This window comes from Antechinus flavipes, chromosome 2, assembly GCF_016432865.1.
Source record: "Antechinus flavipes isolate AdamAnt ecotype Samford, QLD, Australia chromosome 2, AdamAnt_v2, whole genome shotgun sequence".
Lineage (NCBI taxonomy): Eukaryota > Metazoa > Chordata > Mammalia > Dasyuromorphia > Dasyuridae > Antechinus > Antechinus flavipes.
The window spans coordinates 51,451,692-51,476,084 of record NC_067399.1 but is presented as its reverse complement, the minus strand read 5'-3'; the positions used below and the strand labels follow the sequence as shown (position 1 = coordinate 51,476,084).

General features: G+C 42.4%; 2 protein-coding genes across 4 annotated transcripts in view; both read left to right on the top strand.

Annotated features, from left to right (window-relative positions):
* ZC3H18 (zinc finger CCCH-type containing 18) overlaps positions 1 to 993 on the top strand; it is an 83,759-nt gene extending 82,766 nt beyond the window's left edge. For all 3 annotated transcript variants that reach the window (XM_051974799.1, XM_051974801.1, XM_051974800.1), the window contains exon 18: positions 46 to 993. In XM_051974799.1, the coding sequence (XP_051830759.1) occupies positions 46 to 250 (205 nt within the window). In that variant the 3' untranslated portion in view covers positions 251 to 993. The remainder of the gene's footprint in view (positions 1 to 45) is intronic.
* Positions 994 to 8,131: 7,138 nt separating this feature from the next.
* On the top strand, positions 8,132 to 22,825 carry IL17C (interleukin 17C). The gene is made up of 4 exons (XM_051973536.1): positions 8,132 to 8,170; positions 8,746 to 9,078; positions 21,107 to 21,438; positions 22,567 to 22,825. Exons 1-4 carry the CDS (start codon positions 8,132 to 8,134, stop codon positions 22,823 to 22,825), a joined length of 963 nt encoding a protein of 320 aa, XP_051829496.1.
* Positions 22,826 to 24,393: the final 1,568 nt, after the last annotated feature.

Below are 24,393 nucleotides of genomic sequence, written 5' to 3'. Positions count from 1 at the left end.
GCCTCCTCCCGCCGCTTTCTTACCATTCTCTCTCTTCCTTCCCAGGAAACGCCAGCTGTCCCCACAGTCCAAGAGTTCGAGCAAAGTCACCAGTGTCCCCGGCAAAGCTTCGGACGGGGGCCCGGCCACAACTGGTGCCAAGTCCGGGAAGTCAAGCACGCTGTCGAGACGCGAGGAGCTCTTGAAGCAACTGAAGGCCGTGGAGGATGCCATCGCTCGAAAGCGGGCCAAAATCCCTGGGAAAGTATAGCTCCCGGCCGGGCCCATAGAGACTCTTACGTGTTTTTATAAATAGTGTAAGCGCAGCCATTTTGGATTGTGCAGTTAATGTCTTATTTTGGCTGCGGTTCTTTTTTAAAATTAAAAAAAGAAAAAAAAAGTTTCTCAGCTGGAGAAGAAGCTGCCCACGTAATGAAGATGACTCTGATTCCCAGCTGCTGAGACCAAGGATCAGCCCCTTCTCCCCCAGAGCAGGACCCCCAGAGGCAGAGCCGGTCGGCACCGAGGCGGAGGCACACGCGGCAGCATTCTCAATGTAAATTATAAATCCTGGACTCCTCCTTGCAGCCCCATCGGATACCCCTCCCCCCACACACTCTTTTCTTTTTTCCTCCCCACTTCCTCCACCGACCCCCTGCTAGCCACGAGTTGTATTCTAGTTCGCCTTGCTGTGTGTTGTGTCTTCAGCAATGCCGTTCTCTTTCCTGTGTAACCAGAAAACCGAGTACTTCTGTGAACTACTGGCAACATCTTCCCCTCTCTTGCCCCATCCCCAGGATCAAAAATATATATATAGAAATAGATATATATATATTCTTGACTAAAGTCTGATTGGGAAATATTTCCTGTCTTTTATTTTAAGCATCAGATTGTTTTAGTTGATTAAAAAAGAAAAAAAAAAAAAGCAAGGGTATTGTTGGGGCGTCTGTCTAATGAGGAGGGTCTTTTTTTTTTGAGGGGGTCTCCTAAAATAAAATATTTTGATAAACAGTTCTTCCTGCCCTTTTAGTCATGTCTGCGTGTGTTGGAGTGTGACTCTTCTCCCATTTCCCACTCTTAATCTTTGGATCTCCTCACCCACGCAACCAGAAATTGATGCTTTAAGGAGTAGAAATCATAGATTCCATTTGTCCTAGTTTAACAGTAGCTTACAGAGCACTTTTCTTCCAGGTCTGACCTCTTATCTTGATGAAAATACAGATGAGGTACAGTGAAATTGGAGATACACATCAAAGCCTCACTGTACAGATTCAAAACTAAAGCCTGGGGCGCCGGACTCCTAGGTGACTCGGCCCAGCCTCCCATCTCGGCAGGTTCCCTTGAGAGCAGTGAGTGTCTTTGCCATATTCCCTGACTTGTCGTGCTGGTGACTCTCAATTAAGTTGAATTGACTACATTCTGCAGAGACAACCTGTCGGTGGCATTTTTCTGCGGGCCTGAAAGGAGAAAGCCGAGGAGGCTCATCCGGGGCATCGTGGTACACGGCACGTGTTGGGGCCCCGTCCTCCCTGCAGTTCCTGAGTGCAGGTCAGGAGAGAAGACTTGTTTCAGCGTGCCGCGTGTGAATAACCTAGGGGCCGAGGAGGAAAATTAATCTGCTAAAGCTCTGCTGTCATCTACGTGGAAGTGCCTTAAATCAAGAAGCCTGCTCTCTTGGCTGTTTAGTGACCTCAGTTTGTTCGAGGTCAACTCTCATCCATGCTTACCTTCAAAAGAAAAGGATACTGAGCTCAGAACAATGATTTTGCCAGACTCTAAAAGAAGTGTGTAGTATTAGACATCAGCTAAACTGTAATATTTGGCTAATTTGTCCAGTAAGCACAGTTCTCAGAAGACATGTCATCAGAGGGACACCGTCTAAAGGCTTATTTTCTTACTCCTTCAGTTTTTTGATTCTCTTGCACAACTCTGAGGTCAGGATGAAATCATTAGACTTATTAAACATGAAAGTTGGGATTTGGTTTGCTTTTCCTATGTTTATATTGGTGTGAATTGAGTTAATTATATATTTTTTTATTTTCATAATTTTAACAGATAAGGAAATAAACTCAGGTTAAATTACTTTCTTATGGTCACACACCTAATAAGTGTCAGACCTGGAATTTGAACCTAGATTTCCTAATGCAAAGTCCAGAATTTGTTCTGCCGTGGTATACTGCCTAGGATGATGAAGATAAGATTGCAATCCAAAGCAGATTTTGTAAGTAACCAAATCTTAACTGTTTTGGATACTTGAAATTTTATTCGGTTTACTGCCAGACCATAACTGGACTTGTGTTTAGAAAATGAGAAACATTTTTCACCAGATGAAATGAAAGTTCACAAGAACCAAACTGAAACACCTCCCATCTTGGATAGTTTGTGAACCTTCTTAGTTCCACAAGATTGAATTTAAATATCCTAATTTGTCAGGAAAGGGAAAGACTCTACACCTATTTACTTAAACTAATGTTTCTTTTCTTGTGAGGAAAGTCAGATCTAAATTGAGAAATCCTCACTGTGAGATGTTGGAAGGGTCAGATTTATCCCTAGCTTCCCAATTGAAGGCTTTTATCCATTACACAATTAAATGTTCAAATGATAGGGCAAGGGAGGAAGGCATTATTGCTGATTTAAGGAATGTGATATGAGTAGAATGTTTTCAAATGTTTGGTCAATTAGCTCAATTCGTATTCTTGCTTTCATGGGTTCCTTTCCAAGAGCCAGGAATATTTTGATGTATGTAATGCTTGGAAATATGTCTCCCACATGAGACCCACCCAAATTCTTCTCCCTACTCCCCCCGCTTCCCCAGTAAGAATACTTGTTCCAGAGAACAAGTTACTGATTTTAACTTAAAAGTTTTCTCTTACTCCACCTAGTGAGAATAGCTTGACTTAGCTCATTTTAAATGGCTTATGCTTTGGCTATTACCTAGATAAATCATCTGGCAGCACTAGAGCTTGGTGACTAATAAATATACAGCTTTGTTCTCTTGTGAACTAGGCTTAAAATATAATCAATCCAATGTGGGGTAAATGTGGCTCATTTCTGTTTACTTTGTTTTAAAGGCCTATGTGTGTGGACATAACTTTTAAGGCTGGTACTTACTGAGTTCTCTTCAACCAGACATGCTTATTCTGTGCATCAGTTTGTGGGGTAGAAGTTGGAGAAAGAGAAATTTAGATTTAATAGAAGGAAAACTTCCTAAAAATCAGAACTATCCAAAAGTCAACTGGTTAGTTTCTGCTAAAGGTAAGAGATTATTTGTCGCTGAGATCTCAAACAAGTTCAATAAGTAGTAGAAAAAGCTTCTTCAGATGGCCTCTGAAATTGTGTGCTATTTCCAACAGAAATGCCAAAAGAATTAATATTATGGACCGGACATTTAGTAAGAATTAACATTTTCTGGCATCTCATTTGACCTAGCAACTCTGTGAAGGAGATAGTACAAGTAGATTGATTCTCTTCTTAATGGAGGAATTTTGTCTATAATCATTGGAACTTGAGTCCAGCTCTTCACTTTCCAAAACCAAGCTTCTTTCCATAATCGCAGCCCTCTATGGTTTGGGAAAACATATGGCCTGATAGTTTAATTGTAGACATCCACAGAGACTAGCTGCTTTCTTCTGATAAAAAATGGTGCGGAAAGGCTTACAAAATAGAATCTTAACATCTTAGACCCAGAACCACCCTTCCTGATCATCTGGCTGTGGAATCAGAAGCTTAGAACTCAATTGATTGAATACCTTCATCATACAGATGAGGGGAATTGACCTCCCAAGCAGCTTCAGCTAAATAGTGTAGAGCCATGGCTAGAACCCATGCTGTCTGATTCCTAGCACAGGATCCAACTAACACCTCATAATGAAGCTATTGACCACAGGACTCCAGAGGCTAGCTCTGAGCTCTGTATGTTGGGGAGGATTATGAACTAATATTCAGAGCTGCCAAAGTAGCTTAGAGGCCATCCAATCTTAACTCCTTCATTTTTTACACATGACTGGGGCTCTTTGGAAGTCACTCAAAAGAAACTTTCAGCAGAAAGCCTCAGTCCTGGCCTTTTGAGGATCACCTGTAATCTTTGCCACAAAGTACTCCATTGCACTTGTGCCAGTGATAGACTTTTTCACAATCTGCAAATAGTCCCTGCTGTTTTACAGTGCAAAATAAAATGTACAGCGGCCAGAAGACTGACCTTAAGATCCCGAGTTCTAAGTCTGCTGTTGATCTGACTCTGGGGCAAAACTTCCCGGAGCTTTATGTAGTTTCCTCATTTGTGAAATGGCCATAATCATAGCTCAGACTGCCTACCTCACAGGATTGTATTAGATCAATTGATGTATTCAAAAGTGATTTTTTTAAAAATACTAAATTACATAAATTTAAGTTATTTCTGTAGGTGAATGTGGAAGGGTATGCAAAGGATATAGAAAACTACTGAGCATGTTCCCACGTAAATAACAAAAGTATATTATCTGTGTTACAGGCAACTACATTTTGGGGTAAAGAACAAGGGGATGATGTAGCCATGATGACCCATTCCACCTCCTGTCATGTTAACTCAGGGATGCTTTATGCGAAGACAGGAAATCCTAGAAGAAAGGAACCCTAGAGTGGCAAATAGTTGTAAAGAACCTCAGAGTTGATCTGGTGAAACCCCCTTCGTTTCTGAGATAAGGAGTCTTAGAACCAGTCCAAAGTCACATGTCTCTGTGGTTAAGGGGCCGAGCTGGAACTCCGGCTCTGGTTTAACATGCTAATGGCTATTTGGAGGGGTTAAATCCATCAGGGAAAGGGAGAGGACATGATGAAGAATCCCAGACAGGCAATAGGGAAAGGTGCACAGCTTCTGACCTGGGGAAACGGGCTTTAAATCCTGGCCCTGCCAACCCCCTACTCGTGTGACCTTGAGCTGGTTCCCTCTAGACCCATTACTTCTGTAAAATGGGGGTGTGAAAGAAGATTGGACTAGACCCCAAGATCAGTCAGTAAGCATTTATGAAGCACCTGCTATGCTCCAAGCTCTGTGCTAAACGCTGGATTAAGGTCCCCTGTTCTAATTATTTGATTATTAATTTAGACTATGCCAAGGCCTACCAGACTCCACAAGGAGGCAGGGAAGAGCCAGATGTGAAACTCCTTTGAGAACCATAAAGCATTTTGTGAATGAGTTTTTATTTGGCAAATTATTTAGCTGCTCACAGACTGTGTCATTATCTATCAAATGATAATAACAGGTACTGGCCCACTAATGAAATGTATATATGTGAATGTTTTAACCATGAAGAATTCTACAAAAGTAAAGTACAGGGGCAGCTAGGTGGTGCAGTAGATTGAGCACCAGCCCTGAATTTTGTCTCTGGAGTCAGGAGGGCCTGAGTTCAAATCTGACCTCAGACACTTCACACTTCCTGGCTGTGTGACCCTGGGCAAGTCACTTAATCCCAATCACCTCAGCAAAAAAGAAAAAGTAAACTACAATTGTTCATGTGGGCAAATGCGCTAAACAAATATGACTAGTCGGTATGACAGGCAACAGATTAGATAGAAGAAATGGATCGAAGGTTTCACTGAGGTCTCTTGTCAACCCACTAGAAAAAGATATGGATGCAGTTGTTGGGATATGATGAGAAGGGAATAGAGATGAGCCGATTCAATAAGATTCTGTAGACCAAATATATCATGGTACAGAATCTTAATGACCCAAAGGTAATTCTGTAAGCACCATCTGAAGCAATGAATGCCCCCCCACCCTGTTGACTCCTCTGTTATAATTCTTTGAACTATTACACCCTTGTGTCTCCCCTTCCCCCAACTAAATTGTAAGCTCTCTGGGGACAGAGACCATATCTTATATCTTCTCCAGCATCAAGACAAAACTTTATATAGGCACTTAATAAATGATTGATCAGTGAATGAATGGTGATCCTAGAAGGGTCACCCAATTATCTTGAGGTATATTAGGAAATTATCAAATTCTCAGAGCAAAATCCACTTTCATTCTCTCCCCTCCTTTTTTTTTTTTTTTGAGGAATGCATAAATTTTCATAAGACAAGACAGAGAGAGAAGGAACATCATTGTAGAACCGTGATTCAGAAGAGCGACACCTCCAAAACTCCAAAATCATTAACCCTAGGGCAAGACAGAATTTAAGGATACTTAGATAATGTGATTCAGTAATTACTGGGCGGGTAGCTTGGCATGAAATTTCTGGAGAAGACACATTAAGGATGGTGGTAGGAGACAAAAGATTTTCATGGACTGCCCAAGGGAGAATGGGATTGAGAAATACTGTGTTCTCATAAAGCCAGTCAAAAGGAATTGGGACCTGATCTATCAGGGATAGCATGTCATGGAGAAGTGAGGCAGTGGGGAGATAGCAATGAAGATCACCAGAGGACCCTCATCATTGTCCTATTCTTTATCAACCAAAATGTGAATATTCAATATTTCATTAGAACCAGAATCCATAGGGGTTAAGCTGACTGTACAGAGCTTTGGTTGTGTGATTGAAGAAATGTCCAGATTGGACACTGCATTGATCTGATTTTAGTATTTTCCTAAATGATCGTGATCATTTTAGAAATTATCCTCTTGGGTCTGAATTACTTCATCTGTCCAACTTTCCTAAATTCCTTATTTTCATAACTTCTTTTGAACCATTAGCTACAATTTGTTCAGCCATTTCGAAATCAGTGAGCACCTTGTTTCCAATTTCTTGTTACAAGTAACTGCTATAAATATCTAAGACTTTTCCTTTCGATGTTACAGCTTTTATAATACTCTGTAACCTCTTCTGGGAGCACATGCAATTGTGACTTTTCAGAAAAGGAGTCCTGTTTTTGTTTTTTTTTTTTTCTGCCATATCATTACTGGGAAAATATTAGTGTTAAAACTAAAGTTTTCATTTAATCCTCATAATTTCCAAGTGAGTTTGTCAAAGCTAAGATCTGACCTCACACCTTGACTTCCACTTATATTTTCTAGGCGTTTCCTATTAATCCCCTTCTACACTTTTTCATTCATAGTGAATCTCATATAATAAAATTTCCTTTCCAGTCTCCATCCTTTTGCACTCCATTATGCTCATCTAGAATAAACCCCTTCCTCACCTCCACTTTGCTTACTTCAAAGCATAGAATGGGTGCCATACCTATACAAAGGCTTTCCTGAATCTTCCTAATTATCCACTCTCTTCTAATTTTGTTACTTTGTACATATTTCATATTTATATTTGTCTGTGCTATAACTCCCTCTCCTCTATAATGTAAGTACTTTGAGGGTCCTTTTTTTTCTTCTTTGTATCCTAGAACAGCATAATACATGGTAGGCACTTAATAAATGTTTATTAAAGTGAATTAAATTACCATTTCACAAATAAGAAATAGAGGCACAAAGTTATTTGCCTAATAACCAATAGGATCACAAGAATAATAGCTAACATTTATAGTGTCTACTGTGGACTAGGCATTTTGCAAATAAGCGTGGTCTTTGATCCCTGGGAGCTAAGTGCTATTATTATTATCCCTATTTTAGAAGTGAGGAAATTGGAGCAAATTAGAGACGTTCAAGTGAATTACCCAATCACACAGTTAGTAAGTGTCTGCTAAAGGCCTTTGCGCTTCCCACTAGTCTACCTGATTTACCTGTAGTATGAAGGATATGTCCTTCATTTAGTGATTGGAGTTGGGAAGAGGATTTGGAGGACTTTAGAATAGAATCTGCAGTTTATTAGACTCTTGAGCTTCCATTGGTTAAAGGGAGATTTTTTTTTAAAGCATGTCTGATAATTGCAGGTGCTCCGACCTGTAGCAATGCCTCCTGGCAGCATTGCTTCTATTTCTCTTCGCCCGCTTTTGTCCTCTCCCTCTTTTCCTTCTTTCTTTCCGGGATCTCGGAAATCTTAGATCTCGGGATCAAAATCGGTCACAGAGATTATCTAATCCCGGGCTCCTCGTTTTACAAAGAGGTCACAGACGGAGTGAGTGACAGGGCGCAAATTCTAACGCATGTTTTAGGAATCCCAAGTCAGCTCTCTTCCCGAGATGCCCCAGTCTTGTCTTGGTGGAGAGAGGGCTGGCCTGGGAGTCCGGAAGACGGATTCCTAAACCTCACCTGCCACTGTAAATTTTCCTCCATAAAATAGAGATGACGCTAAATACCAAGCTGCTATTAAGACTCAAGACGGTAACATGGGCAAAGCTATGTGCCATGTTAAGGTGATTTATTAGTGTTATGATCTCTTCTTTCTCTCTTTGCGTCTCCTCCTCCTCCGAGAATCCCATTCCTCTGCGTCTGTTTTTGCGCTTCCCCCTCCGTGGCTCCGCTCCCTTCGTGGCTCCCCTGCCTCGTGGTTCCCCTGCCTCCGTGGCTCCCCTGCCTCCGTGGCTCCCCTGCCTCCGTGGCTCCCCTGCCTCCGTGGCTCCCCTGCCTCCGTACCTCCCCTGCCTCCGTGGCTCCCCTGCCTCCGTGGCTCCCCTGCCTCCCTGCCTCCGTGGCTCCCCTGCCTCCGTGGCTCCCCTGCCTCCGTACCTCCCCTGCCTCCGTGGCTCCCCTGCCTCCGCGGCTCCCCTGCCTCCGTGCTCCCCTGCCTCCGTGCTCCCCTGCCTCCGTGCCTCCCCTGCCTCCGTGGCTCCCCTGCCTCCGTGGCTCCGCTCCCTCCGTGTCCTCTTTCTGCCTCTCCCTTCTCTGTCTCCTTCAGTCTCTTTCTCTGTCTCCCTTCCCGTCTCCATGTCAGCTCACAGAGCCGTCTCTCCACCCAGCCGGCGACAGTCCCGGAACTGGTACCTCGGTGGTTCCTTGCGCCGACGGGGCGGCGGAGCGCGCTGCTGGGCGGGGCCCTGGCTCGGGGCCCTCGCTATCTGGGGCGGCGGAGGAAGTCCCTTCGGTTTCCCTTCGGGGCCGCGAGGTCGCGGCGGCCTCCACTCTTTGCTCGCGGGCCCTTTCCAATCTTGCCCAACCTGGGACTTCTGCCGCTTGCCCCAGCCCGGGGCTGCCCAGCAGCGGCTCCCTCCCAGCCCCCTAGTCACACGTCCCTTGGCCTCCCCGCTCCGCACCCGGCTTACGTGACCTCTCCACCCATCCCCACCCACGAGGTGCCGAACTTAGAGCCTTCCCTGAATTCCAGCGGTGATCAAGTCTTCCTTTCTGCAAACCCCGGTTTCCCCTTCTGTAAAATAAAGCTAATACGTGTCCTACTCTTCCCCGCCCCCATTCCTTACCCCCCTTTCTTCCCCCCACGCCGGGAGAGGGAGGAAGTGTAAAGCGAGCCCTTTCTAAAGCCTTCTAAAAATTGCCATTACAATTATTCCCCACCCTTCTTTCTCCTTCCCTTCGCTGTGGACCCTCCTTAATCCCCAAAGGGGAGCCCCGTTTCCCCAGAAGAGCAATGCAGAGACCTGGGAACTGAATTTCCCTCCTACCCGCTTCTGCAGCCCCCTAGGAGCCCGGACCAACCGAGGACCTTTCCCCTCCCCAACCGCTAGCAGACTTCTTGAGCCTGGCAGGTAGTTGGCAATGACCTGAGAGGAAATGGATCAGAGAAAGGTCACAGATATCCAGCTGCTGAAAAAAAATGAACCTGGAAGCAACCACAACTTCCGCTCCCCAATTCTGAGAAAGTTTTTGCTCCATCCCCTACAGTTTCCCCTAAATTTAGCAAAGTAAGGATCCTGAGGAGAGCCCTGCGCTCCCGGAGACGGGATGGAGCTATTCATTTTGGCCAATGACCTCGTCAGTCTCATAGAGGTTGTTGGGTAGTGAGTCAGAAAGAATGTTATTGTTTCCTTCTTGCACGCAGAGACAAATGACTTATCGTGTGTTAAGTGTGGAGCAAGACTCCGAAGCTCCTTTCTATCCGACTAGTGGAGGGCGGACCTTGGACCTTGTATTTTGGCCGGCAAGAGAACCAAGATGTTGGCGCACAAAAGAGACCATGGAATTTGGAATCCCATTCTCTGTGCAAGAGGCCAGACTCAGTCACTTCCCTGACGGATAACGTTGGATAAATCCTTCCCCTCTGGATTTGTTTCCCCTTTTAGAAAATGAAGACACTGGACATCTAAGAACTAATCGGGCTTGAACTTTTTGTGATTCTGACTTGTTTTAGCCTGTCAGTGACTCAGAGAGAGCTGTTGTGTGAGAATCTTCAGAAAGAACAACCACAACAAACAAGACTTCTGAAGCCAAAAAAAACCCTTCTCTGCCACATCATCAGAGCAAAGGGATGGAAATCTCTGCCCCCCATTTACACATTACATATGTGTTTGTGCCTCCAAGTCTGCTTTTGCCAGAGTACAAGTGCCAGGGGGAACGGAGGGAGGAAAAGCCAGACTCTTGACCCACTAAGCATTCCCCTAGACATGGAACAGCCCCTCCTAGGAATCCGGCACCAGTGTTGCCACAGTCTCAGACACACCCATTGTTGTTCACTCCTGTCCAACTCTCTGTGACCCCATTTGGTGTTTTCTTGGTAAAGGTACTGGAGTGGTTTGCCATTTCCTTCTGTTCATTTTACAGAGAAGGAATTAGAAGCAAACAGGATTATGTGACTTACCTAGGGTCCTACAGCTAGGAAGTATCTGAGGCTAGATTTGAACTCATGAAGATGGATACAGATAAGATACTATGCTGCAATCCACATTCAGTCTCCATAGTTCTCTCTCTGGATTCATATGGCTCTTTCCAACCCCAGGTTATTGTAATATTTTCATTAACATCCCCTGTTCTAAGATACCATGTCCTGAGGTGTCTTCCATATCCAACAAGCAGGAAAAGCCCCATATCTGTGTTCATGGATTTGAACTCTGCTACTCAGTTTCCTCATCTGTAAAACAGAAGAGAGTCACCTAAGAATCGAAACTGGGTGATCTTAGTCAAAACTTTTGCCTGTGAGACATTTTGATCTTGATCCCTCCTGAATCCAATAGCAAAGCAAGTGATAAGCAGTAACTTTGCTCTCTCGGGGAAACTAAGGCTGAGTGGAGTCGGAGTCCAAATCAGGAATTTAGAGATGATTATTGGCTTAAAAAAAGGAAAAGAGGTCCAGCTGGGGATGAGTCAAGCTGCTCTGAAGTTCTACGTGCACTGATCACCTCCCAGATTTCATTGAAAGATTTTCTGCAAAGAACGTAAGAGGAAATGATTAAGCAGGAAGAGAAAGGAAAAGAAGTAACTTGTCTAACAAATCCTGGGATCACCAGATATTCCATTTCCCCTTATAACTTGAAATCATCAGAACCTCAGAGCTGGAGGGGATCTGAGAGGCTATTCATGGAGTCCAACCTGTCTGTGACCAACTGCCCTACTTCATCCTTCAATAATGGAAAACCCATCTCTCTCTCTAGAGGCAGAACCCTTACACTCAGCCTAAATCTGCCTCTGTGAAACTTCCCAAAGTGAATCCTTCCACAAGGCAGCCCTTCAAATATTTGAAGGTTAGTTATCATGTTCTCCCTACGTCTTCTCTTTAAGCTCAACATCCCCAGAGAATCCCCACAAATAATGGCCTCGTCTCAAGACCTGCCACCATCCTGGCTAACCTTCTCCAGACTCCCTCCAAAACAAAAGATTCAAGATCTCTCTGATCAGGGAAGAGGATATGAGGCTATCACATTTCCTTATTCGGGACACTGCTTCTCTTAAAGCAGTCTAAGCTCATATCTCTTTCTGCTGTCCTATTGCACTGTCAACAGGTATAGTAGTCGCTCAAAGAAACCCAGATTATTTTCCAACAAACTATCGTCTAGCCATGTTTCCCCAATTTTGTACTAGTGAAATTGACTTTTGGAGCCCAAGTGTTAAAATTTTGCATTGATGCTCAATGTTTCCTCTTTTTAGATCTAACTCAATATTCTGTCATGTAGAAATGAAAAGCTTGTACACCATCCCCTGAGTTATAAACTTGTGCAACTTGTTATAAACCAAAACTATTAATAGTTCATAGAGTTTCCAACTTTCAAGGAATCTTAGAAATTAACTAGTCCAAAATTTTTCCAATCTAATCATGCATGAGGCAGGAAGGAAAAAGCCCCATATTTGTGTTCATGGATTTGAACACTCTGCTACTCAGTTTCCTCATTTGTTGTTTTACAAAAGAGAGTCACCTAAGATTTGAAACTTAGTGATCTTAGTCACCATAGTATGGAATACTAAGCTTGGAGTCTGGAGGGTCCTAGTTCAAATCCTACCCCAGACATTTCCTAGCTATGTGACCTCGGTCAAGTCACTTAATTTCTGTCTGCCTTGGTTCCTTTATTTGTAAAACAGGGGTAATAAGCATCTACCTCCCAGGATTGATGTGAGGATAAAATGAAATAAACTTGTTTGCAACTCTTAAAACACTATGTAAAAGTTAGCTATTAAGTCCCAATCTAGTAAAAAAAAAATAGAAGTGACATCACTTGGCCAAAATCACCCACCGCAGACCATAGAAAGTTTCCATAAATTAATGGCATTTACAACAAATGGGGAATAAGCGGGCAAAATTGTGACAGATGAAACTAATGAAATAGTGTTACACTATAAGAAATAACAACTATGAAGAATACAAAGAAATATAGGAATACATATATGAAAAGATGCAGCACCCTGAAAGAAGAATCAAAGTAGCCATTTAGAGCCAACAACAAAGCAATACAAAGGAAAGACGACTAAGATGTTTGAACCTTTGAACCAAGATAACTACAATTTAATCTTTCCCAAAATACACTGAAAAAGGAGCTTATAACAAACAGGTGTGTTTTTTGACTTCATTTTTTATTAAAGTTAAAATTCACTTTAAAAATCAAAAATATTTTAGAGCTGATGGTTTATTGTATGATTTTAATTTTATCATGTTATCTTAATATTTCTTTAATTGCTGATTATCATTTATAATTCTTCAATTATCCTGAATAAATGAATTGTTGTAAGAAACAAAAGTAGATCCTAATTTTAGAGTTGTAGTTTCTAAAGGAAATCTTGTCCTTCTACTCCTGTCTTCAATCTACTGTCCATGTCAAAGGCAGAACCCTGAACTAGAGGGAGGTTGGTTCTGACCAAAGGCAGCCAATTCTGATAAATATTTAATCCTAGAACATGCAATTCATAAAGACACAGGAGAGATGCAATAATTAATAAAAACAATGAGAATAATCTCTTGCAGTTGTATATTTTATTCTCTATAATATATTTTCATTTTGGTGCTTTCTTTTGATCCTAACAAGGTGAGATATAGGCAGAGCAGAAATGAGTATCCCCATTTGACAAATGAAGAAACTGAGGCACAGAGATGAATTCTTTGAAGCACTACAGAACTGAACTCACTTTGGGGTGATGAGAGAGAAATACACTTAATGCTTGTCTTCTTAACTTTTTCTTTTTCCTCTCATCTTTTTGTTCTCTTTCTCCTTTATTCTTTCCCTCTTCTTCTATCACTCTCCGAATACCAGAATTCCATTTTATAGATGAGTCCCAGGCAAAGTGAGTTCCAGAAAGAATACTTGAGTTTATTTTGTTCTGAATTTTTTTTTGAAATCTTTTTTTACATTACCTTTTTCAAAAATAGCCCTCCATGTTCCTCTACTCAGGAGATCACCTCTTACTAATAAAATTTTTTTTAAAGCAGTTCAAAAGTACCAACCAATAAGCTGACTTACAATATTCAATGCCCATATTTCCCCACCTCTGAAAAGAAGGGAGACAAACTCTTCTACAGGAACAAGCTTTATAATCGTTTATGTCACATTTAAGTTTTGGTTTGTTTGTTCTTTCCATTTACATCCTCAGAGTCATTGTGTAGATTGTCTTTACAATTCCATTTAATGGACTCTGCATTGGTTCACTTACACTATTACCCGGGTGTCTCATGCCTGTCACTGTTCAGGCATTTCCGTTATGTCCAACTCTTTGTGACCCTATTTGGGATTTTCTTGGCAAAGACTCTGGAGTAGTTTGCCACTGTCTTCCCCTATGAATTAAGACAAATAGAAGAAGTTAAGTGACTTATTTGGGCTCACACACTTGGTGAGTATTCTTAACTCCAGGTCCAGCACTTTATCCACTGAATCATCTAGCTGTCCCTATTGTACTAATATCTTCATATACTATGATGCGCTGAGCCATTCCCCAATCAATGGACATCTTATTAATTTCTGGTTCTTAGTTCATACAAAAAGCGCTATTCTGAATATTTTGTGGCATATGTTGGTTTCCTTGGGTTAGATACCCAGAAGGGAGATCTCTGGAGCAAAGATTATGGTATTATGTCACTTTTTAAAGATGTTATTAATCCAGAATGGTTGGCCAAATCCAGTACCACCAATAGTATGATCATTAAGCAGAACCAGGAGATCATTATACACTTCAACAATGATATTGCATGAGGACATATTTTGATGGAAGTGGATTTCTTTGACAAAGAGACCTGAGTTTCAATTGATAAATGACGGACAAAAGCAGCTACACCCAAAAAAAGAACACTGGGAAACGAATGTAAACTATCTGCATTTTTGTTTTTCTTCCCGGATTATTTATACCTTCTGAATCCAATCCTCCCTACGCAACAAAAGAACTGTTCGGTTCTGCAAACATATATTGTATCTAGGATATACTGCAACATATCCAACATATAAAGGACTGCTTGCCATCTAGGGGAGGGGGTGGAGGAAGGGAGGGAGGGGAAAAAAAAATCGGAACAGAAACGAGTGTCAATATAATGTAATTATTAAATAAAAAATTTAAAAAAAAAAGAAAAAAAAATAGTATGATCATTAGACTTATTCCTTCTAAAGCACCTGCAATATTGAATATTTCCATTGCTTGTCATCCTTTGAAATTTTCTGAATGTGAAGTAAGATCTCAAATTATTCTGATTTGCATCTCTCAGTGTTTCAGAATGAGTTTTCATATGACTTCATTTGCAACTTTCCCTTTGAGAACTATTTGTTCATTGATTTTGAATCCAAGCTCATTTTAACAATGGATAATTAATGGTTACAGAGTTGTTTAGTTTCCCAACATTGTCCAAATACTCTCTAACATTCTTTTGAGATAACCGGTGTCTTTGCTTCTAGGTACTAAAAGGACCAAATGGGTTTTGAGAGTAATAGGGGAAAGTCTTTTTTATACTTGCTTTCCCCTCCCCCGTTTTTTTCTTCCTCATTATCTTCCTGATGTCAAATCTCTGTCTACCACTTTGCCTTCATTTTGAAGGCATTCTTTTTCAATCGTATCCAACTCTTCTTGTCCAGGGTTTCCTTGGTAAAGATACTGGGGTAGTTTGCCGTTTCTCTCTCCGGCTCATTTACCCGATGAAGAAAATGAGGCAAATGGAGTTAATTGCTTGAGGTCAGAAATTGCCATTTCTGTCTTACAGATGACCAAACCAAAGCTCAGTAAGATCATTAATTTCTGACTTTCCCAAGAACACTGGTTATAAATCACAAAACTACATTTAAACTCACATCCTCTGAGTCCCAATCTATTGTTCTTCCCCTGACGATACTGTTCTGAGCTCTGAAATCCCCTGATACTAGTGATGGATTGCTTAATGTCTTAGCCCATTTAATTTTTTAAAGAGAATGGGTGGAGCTGGCAGTACCTTAATTCAGTCCTGGGTACCGTGGGAAAAGTGTATTTGGGGAGGGAAGGTCTTCTCCGTGCCTTTTAAGTCTAGATTTCCACCTGTTCTACTATTCTTAATTCTTTTCCTATCATTTCCCTTCCTACCCTCTTTCAGCATCTGGGTCTCCCTTTACCTCCCTCTTACCTCTCTCAATCCTGTCCTGGGAGCCTTCATCCACATGGAAGTTCAAACAGGCTTTAACCATTTATTCCCAGGGCAAGGCAATGGAATAGAGGATCATGGGATTCAGAAATCTCAAGAATCTCAAAAGTCATGTAATCAAAATCCTTTCCTTTTACAAATGGGGAAACTAAGTCCAAGAGTACAAGTAGATGAGTTGGGATTTGAAACTATATTTTCTCATTTCAAAGTCTGCTATCTTCCAGCTAGCTATCACTTGCCAATAGAAAATAAAACTTTAGATGAAAGAGATAGTCAAAGTCAAATCAGCAAGCATTTCTTAAACTCCAGTGTTAAGAACAGGAGATACAAACAAAGGTGGAAAATACATTCCCTGCCTTCAAGACTTTGCAATCAACTATGCAAACAACTATGGAGGAGCAAGATATAAACAAGATAAATTGGAGATAATCTCCGAGAGAAGGTACTAAAATGAAGGGTGATTGGAATAGGCTGAGTGAGATTTGAAGGAAGCCAGGAAAGGCCAGAGTCAGAAATGAGGAGGGGAAGAATTGTTTCAGCCATGGAACAACCCAGAACAGCTGGAAGGTTGAATTCAAGCCACATTGAAAGAGGCCATGGTCGCTGGATGGAAGAGTGAGAGGGGGGTAGGGCATGAAAAGACTGGAAAAGTAGGAAGGAAGCTGGGTTGTGCTGAAAATCCAAACGGGATTTTTTTTCCTATACTTAATCTTAGGCCAAGAAACTATTCAAACATGTTTTTGTGCTTGCTCCTGGATGTAAAAGGGAGTCATCGGTGACCAGACATAAGATGGAGTTGTAATGGTAGCATTAATGGTAGTCAGTTGGTGGAAAAGAATGGGGAGGAGGGGGAAAGGAGAAGGGCAAGTTCCTAATCTGCCTCTTCCAAGGATCCAGTTACCTTTTTGGATCAATTCAACACCAGCCTGGGAGTCAGAGGGCCTGGCTCAGCCACTAGTGCCATCACAGCTCTGTGACATTCAGGATGCTCCATAATTCAGGATGACCCTCTTGCCTTATCTAACACTACTGATTCCTTTACCTTGTAACCAAATTGAGTAACCGACTACCTCCAACCTTGCTTTTCTCCAAACGATGGATGATGACATTCCCTAAGTCCAGAATGTCTTCTCTCCTCCTGTTAACTATTTAACAACAACAACAACAATGGGACAACTAGGAAGTGCAGTTGATATAATAAGGACCCTGTCTCCCTGATCTTTGTGGAGGGTTGGCCACCCGGCCTGGGGAAATTCCTAAGAAAGATCCCCACCCACTTGAATCTCCTAGCTCTGAGAAAGCTACCTGATTCCCACAGGAAACTTTTTGCCAAAAAAGAAAAAAAAAATAAGTCTCCTTATTTGAAGACGGGGACTGAGAATTCTTTCACAAAAACCTGTGATATCAGCCTGGGGACCCACACCATCACTGTTAGGGTATCTCTCACCCTTCAACATTTCTCATCCCTCAGCACAGTGATTAGAATATTGGACCTGGAGTCAAGAAGACTCATCTTCCTGAGTTCAAGTCTAGTTCAGACACTAACTGTGTGCCCCTGGGCAAGTCATTTCACTCTGCCTCAGTTTCCTCATCTGGAGAATGAACTGGAGAAGGAAATGGCAAACCACTCCCAGTTGCAAGAAAACCCTACATGGGGTCACAAAGAGTCAGATACAAGTATAATGACCAAACAATAATAACAACAAATAATAATAATAGCTAGTATTCGTGTAACATTTTAAAGTATTCAAAGTACTTTATACATATCTCATTTGATCCGTCATGAAAACAAAGTAGATGCTATTTTATCCTCATTTCATCCTCATATCCTGAGGTAGAGAGGTTGTGATTAGCCCAGGGTCACTCACCTGGTAACTCCAGGTTAAGGTTGCATTTAAATTTAAGTCTTCCTGACTTTAGGACTAACACGATTTCCATTGCACCACCCAACCATTCATGAAATGCAACTACCTCCATGAACCTTTCCTTGACTTTTCCTAGCAATAGCTTCTTCCCCTTCTCCTGCTCTTCCCTCATATAATACTTTATCTGTACCTCTCTAATTCATCTACTATGTAATATTTTGTGTGACAGTTATATGTGTGATAGTTTTATATGTCTTTATAAGACCGTAAGCTCGATGAGGGCAAGAACCATGTCTTAGCAATATTTTCTATCCCTCCCAGAATGCAGCATAGTGCTCTGTATATTTACAATCTTTTTAGATGTCGATTGAAGTGTACTTAATTGGACTCTGGGACCATTTTTTTCTGTGTGAAATGAAGAGGTTGCATTAAATAATCCCTTCCAGATCTTAATATATTATGACTCTCGGAACAGATTAATGTTTTACTGGGACCTGTCAGCCATTGTGCTCAACATCAGGTTCCACAGGAGTTTCAAAATGAGCCCTGCCTTCAAAAAGTTTACAGTCTTCTTAGAGTTGAAAGGTTGGGATATGAATTAATGGGAAAAACAGTATATGCAGTTCAGTCTGAGGGGCTCATTTTTCATGCATCTTTTGTACCATGAATTCCTCTCCTCTTAAAAAGGGAGCCCTAGGAATAAGGAAAGGTGGAGAGGAGGGAGAGAGTGGAGTCACTGACCCATTTTTCAGAGTAGAAAAATAGGGCTCAAAGAATTCCCTGCCCAATGCTTCTCCTCCTCGTGGATCCTTGCATCCTGCCTGTAGGAAGGAAGGTGGGGATTAAAAAATAGCAAGCCATTTAGGGAAATGGATGAGTATGGGAGAAGTAAGGAGAGGCACAGGTTTGAGGAGGGGGGAAAGAGGTGAAGGAAAATGAGACTGAGAAAAATGACCCTTGCAGAGGTATGGTTGGGGGGAATGGATTTGGGATGAGAGGAATGAATAAATGTGTTTCTAGATAAAATAATAAGGAAAATGGATTTCAGAAAATCAGAAGGTAAACCCTGAAATTTTCCCTGCCCAATGTTACTCCTTCTAATGGACCCTTGGAGCCTGTCTATAGAAAGGAAGGAGGAGTTAAAAATAATAAGTCATACTGCCTCTCAAAGGGTCAGACTTCTTTGAAGGGAATCTATCTATCCTCCTTTACCTGTGTCAACAGGGGTCTGTTTGTTAAACAGTTCATTTTATTCCCTACTCATGCCTGAAACAAAGCTCTCCTTTGTTATAGTTGGAATAAAATGTTGGGGTACTAAAAAAAAAAGAAAATCCTAAGTAAATCCTGGTTAGATAATTATTTTAAAAAAAAAGAAATAGTAAATTATTTATCTTCTATGTGGGAAATGGATTAGTATAGGAAAAGGAAGGGGAGGCAAAATTTGGGGAAAGGGGAAAGAGGATATTGCTTGTGAAAGTGAGGTTGAGAAAAAGGATTCTTGGAGAGATACAGATGGGGAGGATGGCTTTGGGGTTAGGGTCATGGATAAATGTGTTTCAAAATAATATAGACAGGGAAATGGGTTTCTAAAAAGAAATAGCTGGTGACAGAAAAATTTGGGGTTTGAGAATGGGGTTCATTAGACTGAGGGCCAAGGCTGGTGGGCTTGTAAAGAACAGCTAAAGAATTGGGTGGAGAGGAGGACATGAAATGAAATGAGGAAGAGGGAATGAGAAGATAGAGTGAAGACTGGGCAAGATGGGATTGTGGAGAGGATAGGAGTGAAACAGATTTGGAGAGGGAAAGTAGGCAGCAGATCAGGTCTGTGCAATAACTTCAAGAAGAAAACTGGATGGAGTACTTCAAAAACCTTGGAGGTCAAAGTGACATTGAAACTTGAACTCTCTGGGAAGCGTCTTCTCACACCCCCCCCCGTTTAAAGGCCAGATCATTGTTGGGAGGAGAAAAAAACTGAGCTATGGCACTTCCTTACAAAGGAGGAAGAGCAGAGCATTAACAGAGGAATGTTTTCCCCTGGAGTTTCCGCAGGTGTGTTCCGCCCTCTCTGCCAGAGTATAAGGAGGCTAGCAGAGCTAGCAGAGCCCAAATAGACCCCTTGACAGTGCCTGCTGTAGAACCAGAGAGGACCAAAAAGAAGCCTCCACTTCTTCCTCCTGAAACCAATGGAGTCCCCTGTCATGGTAAGAGCATCAGTGCCTAGTGTGGGAGGCACCTTGGCCACTCACCAGCTGGAGATGTGTTACTGGCTGAGCTGGCCCTCATTGATGGGAAGGGAGGGATGGAGGTAGAGAGAGACAATGAAAACTGGACCTCCTGGGATTGGCAACGTGATCTGGAGGAAGAAAGAACCCGGGGCTGAAATAGTCATCTTCTTTCCTCTCTTGCCCTCCCTTCTACTCCTACTTTTGCAGTACATTGGGTTCTGGTCATGGAGTTGGGTGCCCCAGCTTTGTCCTGAATAAAACTGGAAGAATAATTTCCAACTCCCCTTGGTGGTTAGAATGTGTTGGGTAGGGAGGTAAAATTGGGGGGGAAAATTTGAACCTGTGAGGGGGAATTGAAGGGATGGATATAGACAAGGAAAGAGTTTATGGTAGGGGATTGGGAAGTAGACTTTTGTTTATTTCTTTGGCTGAAGTCATTAGAAAAAAGTTCAGAGCAGGGATTCTTAACCTGAGGTCCATGGACCCCTTTGAAAATAATTTGGGGGATCTGTGAACTTAAATGGGGAAAATACAGAATATATTTTGATAAAATACAAGAGAATGTTTTTGATATAATTGGCAGAGTTGATCCTGTATATTTTATTTTATGCATTTGAGAATCTTATTCTGAGAAGGAAATAGGCTCCACCAGAGTTGAAGGGGTCCATAACATAAGAGATTAAGAAGGAATAGGGGGCTGTGGTGACTTTGAAAGTAGGGAGCCTTTGTGTCCTGGGAGCAGGTGGAAAATGTACCTCTCACCTGCTGGATGAAGGTGTCCTGCTTCCCAGAGGCTCTGACGTCCCAGCTAGCTTAACCTGAGGTCCATGGACCCTTTGGAAATAATTTGAGGGATCTGAGAACTTAGATGAGAAAAATATCAAATATATTTTGATAAAATAATACAGAACATTTTTTATATAATTGAAATAACTGATCTTGTATATTTTATTTTATGCATTTGAGAATCTTATTCTGAGAACAGAATAGGCTCCCCAGGAGCTAAAGGGGTCCATAACATAAGAGGTTAAGAAGGGATAGAAGGTCATGATGATTTTGAAACTAGGGAGTCCCTCTGTCCTGGGGGCAGGTGGAAAAAGTACTTCTCCCCTGGTGGATGAAGGTGTCCTGCCTCCCAGAGGCTCTGACATCCTAGCTAACTAAGTTGGCAGATTTTCCCAGGGCTTGCCAGAAGGAGCAATAAGTCCCCAGTCCCACAAAGAGTCCCCCACTAATCTTCCCTTCCCCCCAAATCTGTCTCCCTCAGATCCCTGCCTGGATTCTCCTCCTTTTTTTCCCCGCCTGCTTCTCCTGGCACCCACACTGGCTACCTTCAGAAGCTCCAAATCTTCACCAGACTTCACGCTGCTACCCTCCTGAGGAGCTGTCCCACGGCCATCTTCCTCTCCACCTGATGGGCAAAGCCGCCAGGTCGGCCCGCTCTCTGCCTGCTGCACTGGTGTCAGGCCTGGAGGCTGGTGACCTGGCTGGAGGTCGGAGACATCGGCAACTCCAAGAGTCCCGATGTACAGCTCTCCAGCTAGAAAATGTGTACGAAGCAGAGTTCCATCAGCGATCCCTCTCCCCGTGGAGATACCGGTAAGCCCCACAGACAGTAAGCCCCACAGAAGTCTGCAGACTAGGGGCTCAGAGAAGGCTGCCCTTGCAGCCTTGTATATTCTTGTATAAGAATACATTTGCATAGATGCAGTCAGGCTCCCAGCACTATAAAAATGACCTTTGAGCTGGAAGTGTCGGAACTGAAGGAACCTTTAGAGCACACAATTGTTGGCACATGGAGCATTCATACTGGAAGAGACATTGGAGATCTCGTGGGCCACTCCTCTCATTTTATTGTGACACACAGGGGAAAAGGAATTTGCTATCTCATTGACAACAGAATCAGGACTAAATCCTGAATTTTCAACATCCAGCCTAAGATTCTCACAAAATTACATGCTGTCAAAATGGACATCAAGAGCAACCTTGAATGGGGAAAGAATTCTCCTGAGTGGGAGGAGCCTTAAGAGATATGGAAGAAAGGAGGGGCAGGTCCACTCCCTCTTTGCCTTGGTACTGGAGGTGGAGAATATATATTTATTAGTTGGATGGAGTTTTCTTTTAAGTACCTGTTAGAATGACCTGCTTCTCTCGATGTACAGGAGGCTCTGTCCAATCCCCTCAATTGTCAATAATTTGATTGATCTTAATTGGGGAAAGGATAAAGAAGAATTGAAAATTATTGCCTACAACAGGTTTGGGGATATTCAGCAGAGAGGGAAACAGAAATTGGCAAAATACCAAAACAGAGGATAAGTCTCTTTGAGATCCTCCAGGGGTATACCCCCTTTCTTTGTGCCCTTTATTACCTTACTTGTTTGCCTTTTTTGAGTCAATCAGGACTTTCTCAGTATCTCACAGGTAGTAAGTGTCTAAGACTGGATTTGAACTCAGTTACTCTTGACCCCAGGACTTGTGCTCTATCCACTGAACCAGCTCACTGTCCCTTACCTTAGTTATTAACGGTAGATATGGACTTAGGATGCTCCAGCTCCCCAGGGATAATTGCCTTTTGATGATCACTTATATTTCTATAATCCTTTGAGGTCTTTAAGGGCAGGGACAGCTTTTGGCTTCTTTTTGTATCACCAGGAATTAGCAGTAGTTAGTGCCTGGTACATCGTAGGTACTCAATCAATGCTCATTCATTTTTTTTTTGTCTTGCAGAATTGACATGGATGAGAACCGGTATCCCCAAAAACTGGCTTTTGCCGAGTGCCTGTGCAAAGGTTGTATCGACATGAAGTCGGGTCGGGAGACATCTTCATTAAACTCAATTCTATTGGAACAGAGAGTGATGGTCCTCCGCCGCAAGCCCTGTGCTCTGAAGGGAGATGCTCAAGTGACCCCAGGGGCCTTCACCTTCCAGATAGAATACATCAGTGTCCCCGTGGGCTGTACCTGTGTCCTGCCCCGGTTCAGCTAAGGAATGGTCAGCGGGAGCTGAGAGGCTCTCTGAGCTCAGTCTTCTTGATTCAATCACTGCTCCTTCCATTCTGTATCACTTGCCCAGCTCCGTTATGAGACTTGGCCTATGAAGCAGGCTGGAAGGATGGAAAGAGCCCCGTGTTTGGAATCAATAGATCTGAGTTTGAATCTAGGTTCTGCTACTGCTTGTGGGACTTTGAATTACTTTGGGCCTCAGTTTCCCTAAGAAGATTGAATTAGGTGACCTCGAGGGTCTGATCTAGTTCTGAACCCGGTGAGCCTCTGAACCCAGTTGAAGGACAGTGCCCAAGGGAGTCCCTACCCTGGCCAAGACAAGAAACCTCCTTCTTCCTTTTGGATTTCTCCAATATCTCTGCAGTGCTGGACAGATGGATTTGTTTGACCTACAATTATTTATTATTGGTTTATTATTGGTTCCTGATTGCTAATCCTTGCTGACTTTCAGTCTTTGAATTGAAGGTTTCCCAAGACTCCTCTCCTTGTGCATCCACTGGATCCAGCGCTGTTGGATCACTTTCTATGATGTCCTTCATTCTAATCTCTGGTGGACATGGATGTCGGGGGTAGGGATGCCATGGGGAAGTTATATTTTTAATGATGGAGTTAAATGAAACCTGGGTTTTAAATCCAGATTTGATAACTAGAATCCCCAGGAAAAGTTACATAAACATTTGCAAACTGGGAATAATAATCCTTTCACAACCTACCTCACCATGTTGCTGTAAGGGAAAGCCTTTTGGAACTCTGAAACTTGTAACTTATTTTATAATTATTATTATCATTGTTATCTTCAAGCCCAGTGGGCTGTTTTTTGGTGGATTTCTTTTTGGAATACAACCTTCCAGATGCCCTCTTTCTTTTATTTTTCTTTCCTCTTCCAAAGCCTTCTGTATCCAGAGTTCAGTCCCTTTCCTTGGGCAGACCTGAGACTGTCCCACAGGGCAGAGGCCTGGGCAAAGTAGAGGGGGGAAATGGGCTATCTCAGGGCACTTGTTCTCTATCTGCTCTGGAAGGCTGTGATTCCACTCTGAGAACCCACTGACCACAGATTTTATTTATGGAAACATTGTAGCTATGTGCATATGTCTGTATCTATATATTTATTAACTATTTATGTCAAATGGCACTGTGGTTGGAGTATCTCTCATACAATTGTTTTGTCCTAGAGAAACTGTATCAGTTTTTCTCATCATTGTATCCAGAGACTTTATGATTTTCTGTTGCCATTATTTGAAAAATCCCAGGTTGAATAGTAAGGGAAGAATTAACCCTTTGTAAGATTTCTCTCCAACAACTTCCATTCCCATGAAGCCACAGGTTGGCAGACTCTGGTTCCAAAGAGAGAGACCTGTATGGGACGGGAAAACCAGACAGCCACGGTTCTGACCCAGACATGAGGGCTCTTCCTTTCATTGGAATTCCCTGCTCTTTTTGGAGACAGTTTCCTCTTCCAGGGTGCTCTGAATGTTTATTTGAGCCTCCAAGGCTACATATGATTTAATGAAAAGACCCCTAATATATGTATTAGAAATATTAGAAATATAC

Coding starts and splice junctions, on each gene's coding strand:
- IL17C (XM_051973536.1), top strand. CDS start 8,132: ATGACGCTAAATACCAAGCTGCTATTAAGACTCAAGACG. Junction 9,079..21,106: donor CACCCATCCCCACCCACGAG/GTGCCGAACTTA, acceptor TGTCTCCCTCAG/ATCCCTGCCTGGATTCTCCT. Junction 21,439..22,566: donor CTCTCCCCGTGGAGATACCG/GTAAGCCCCACA, acceptor TTTGTCTTGCAG/AATTGACATGGATGAGAACC.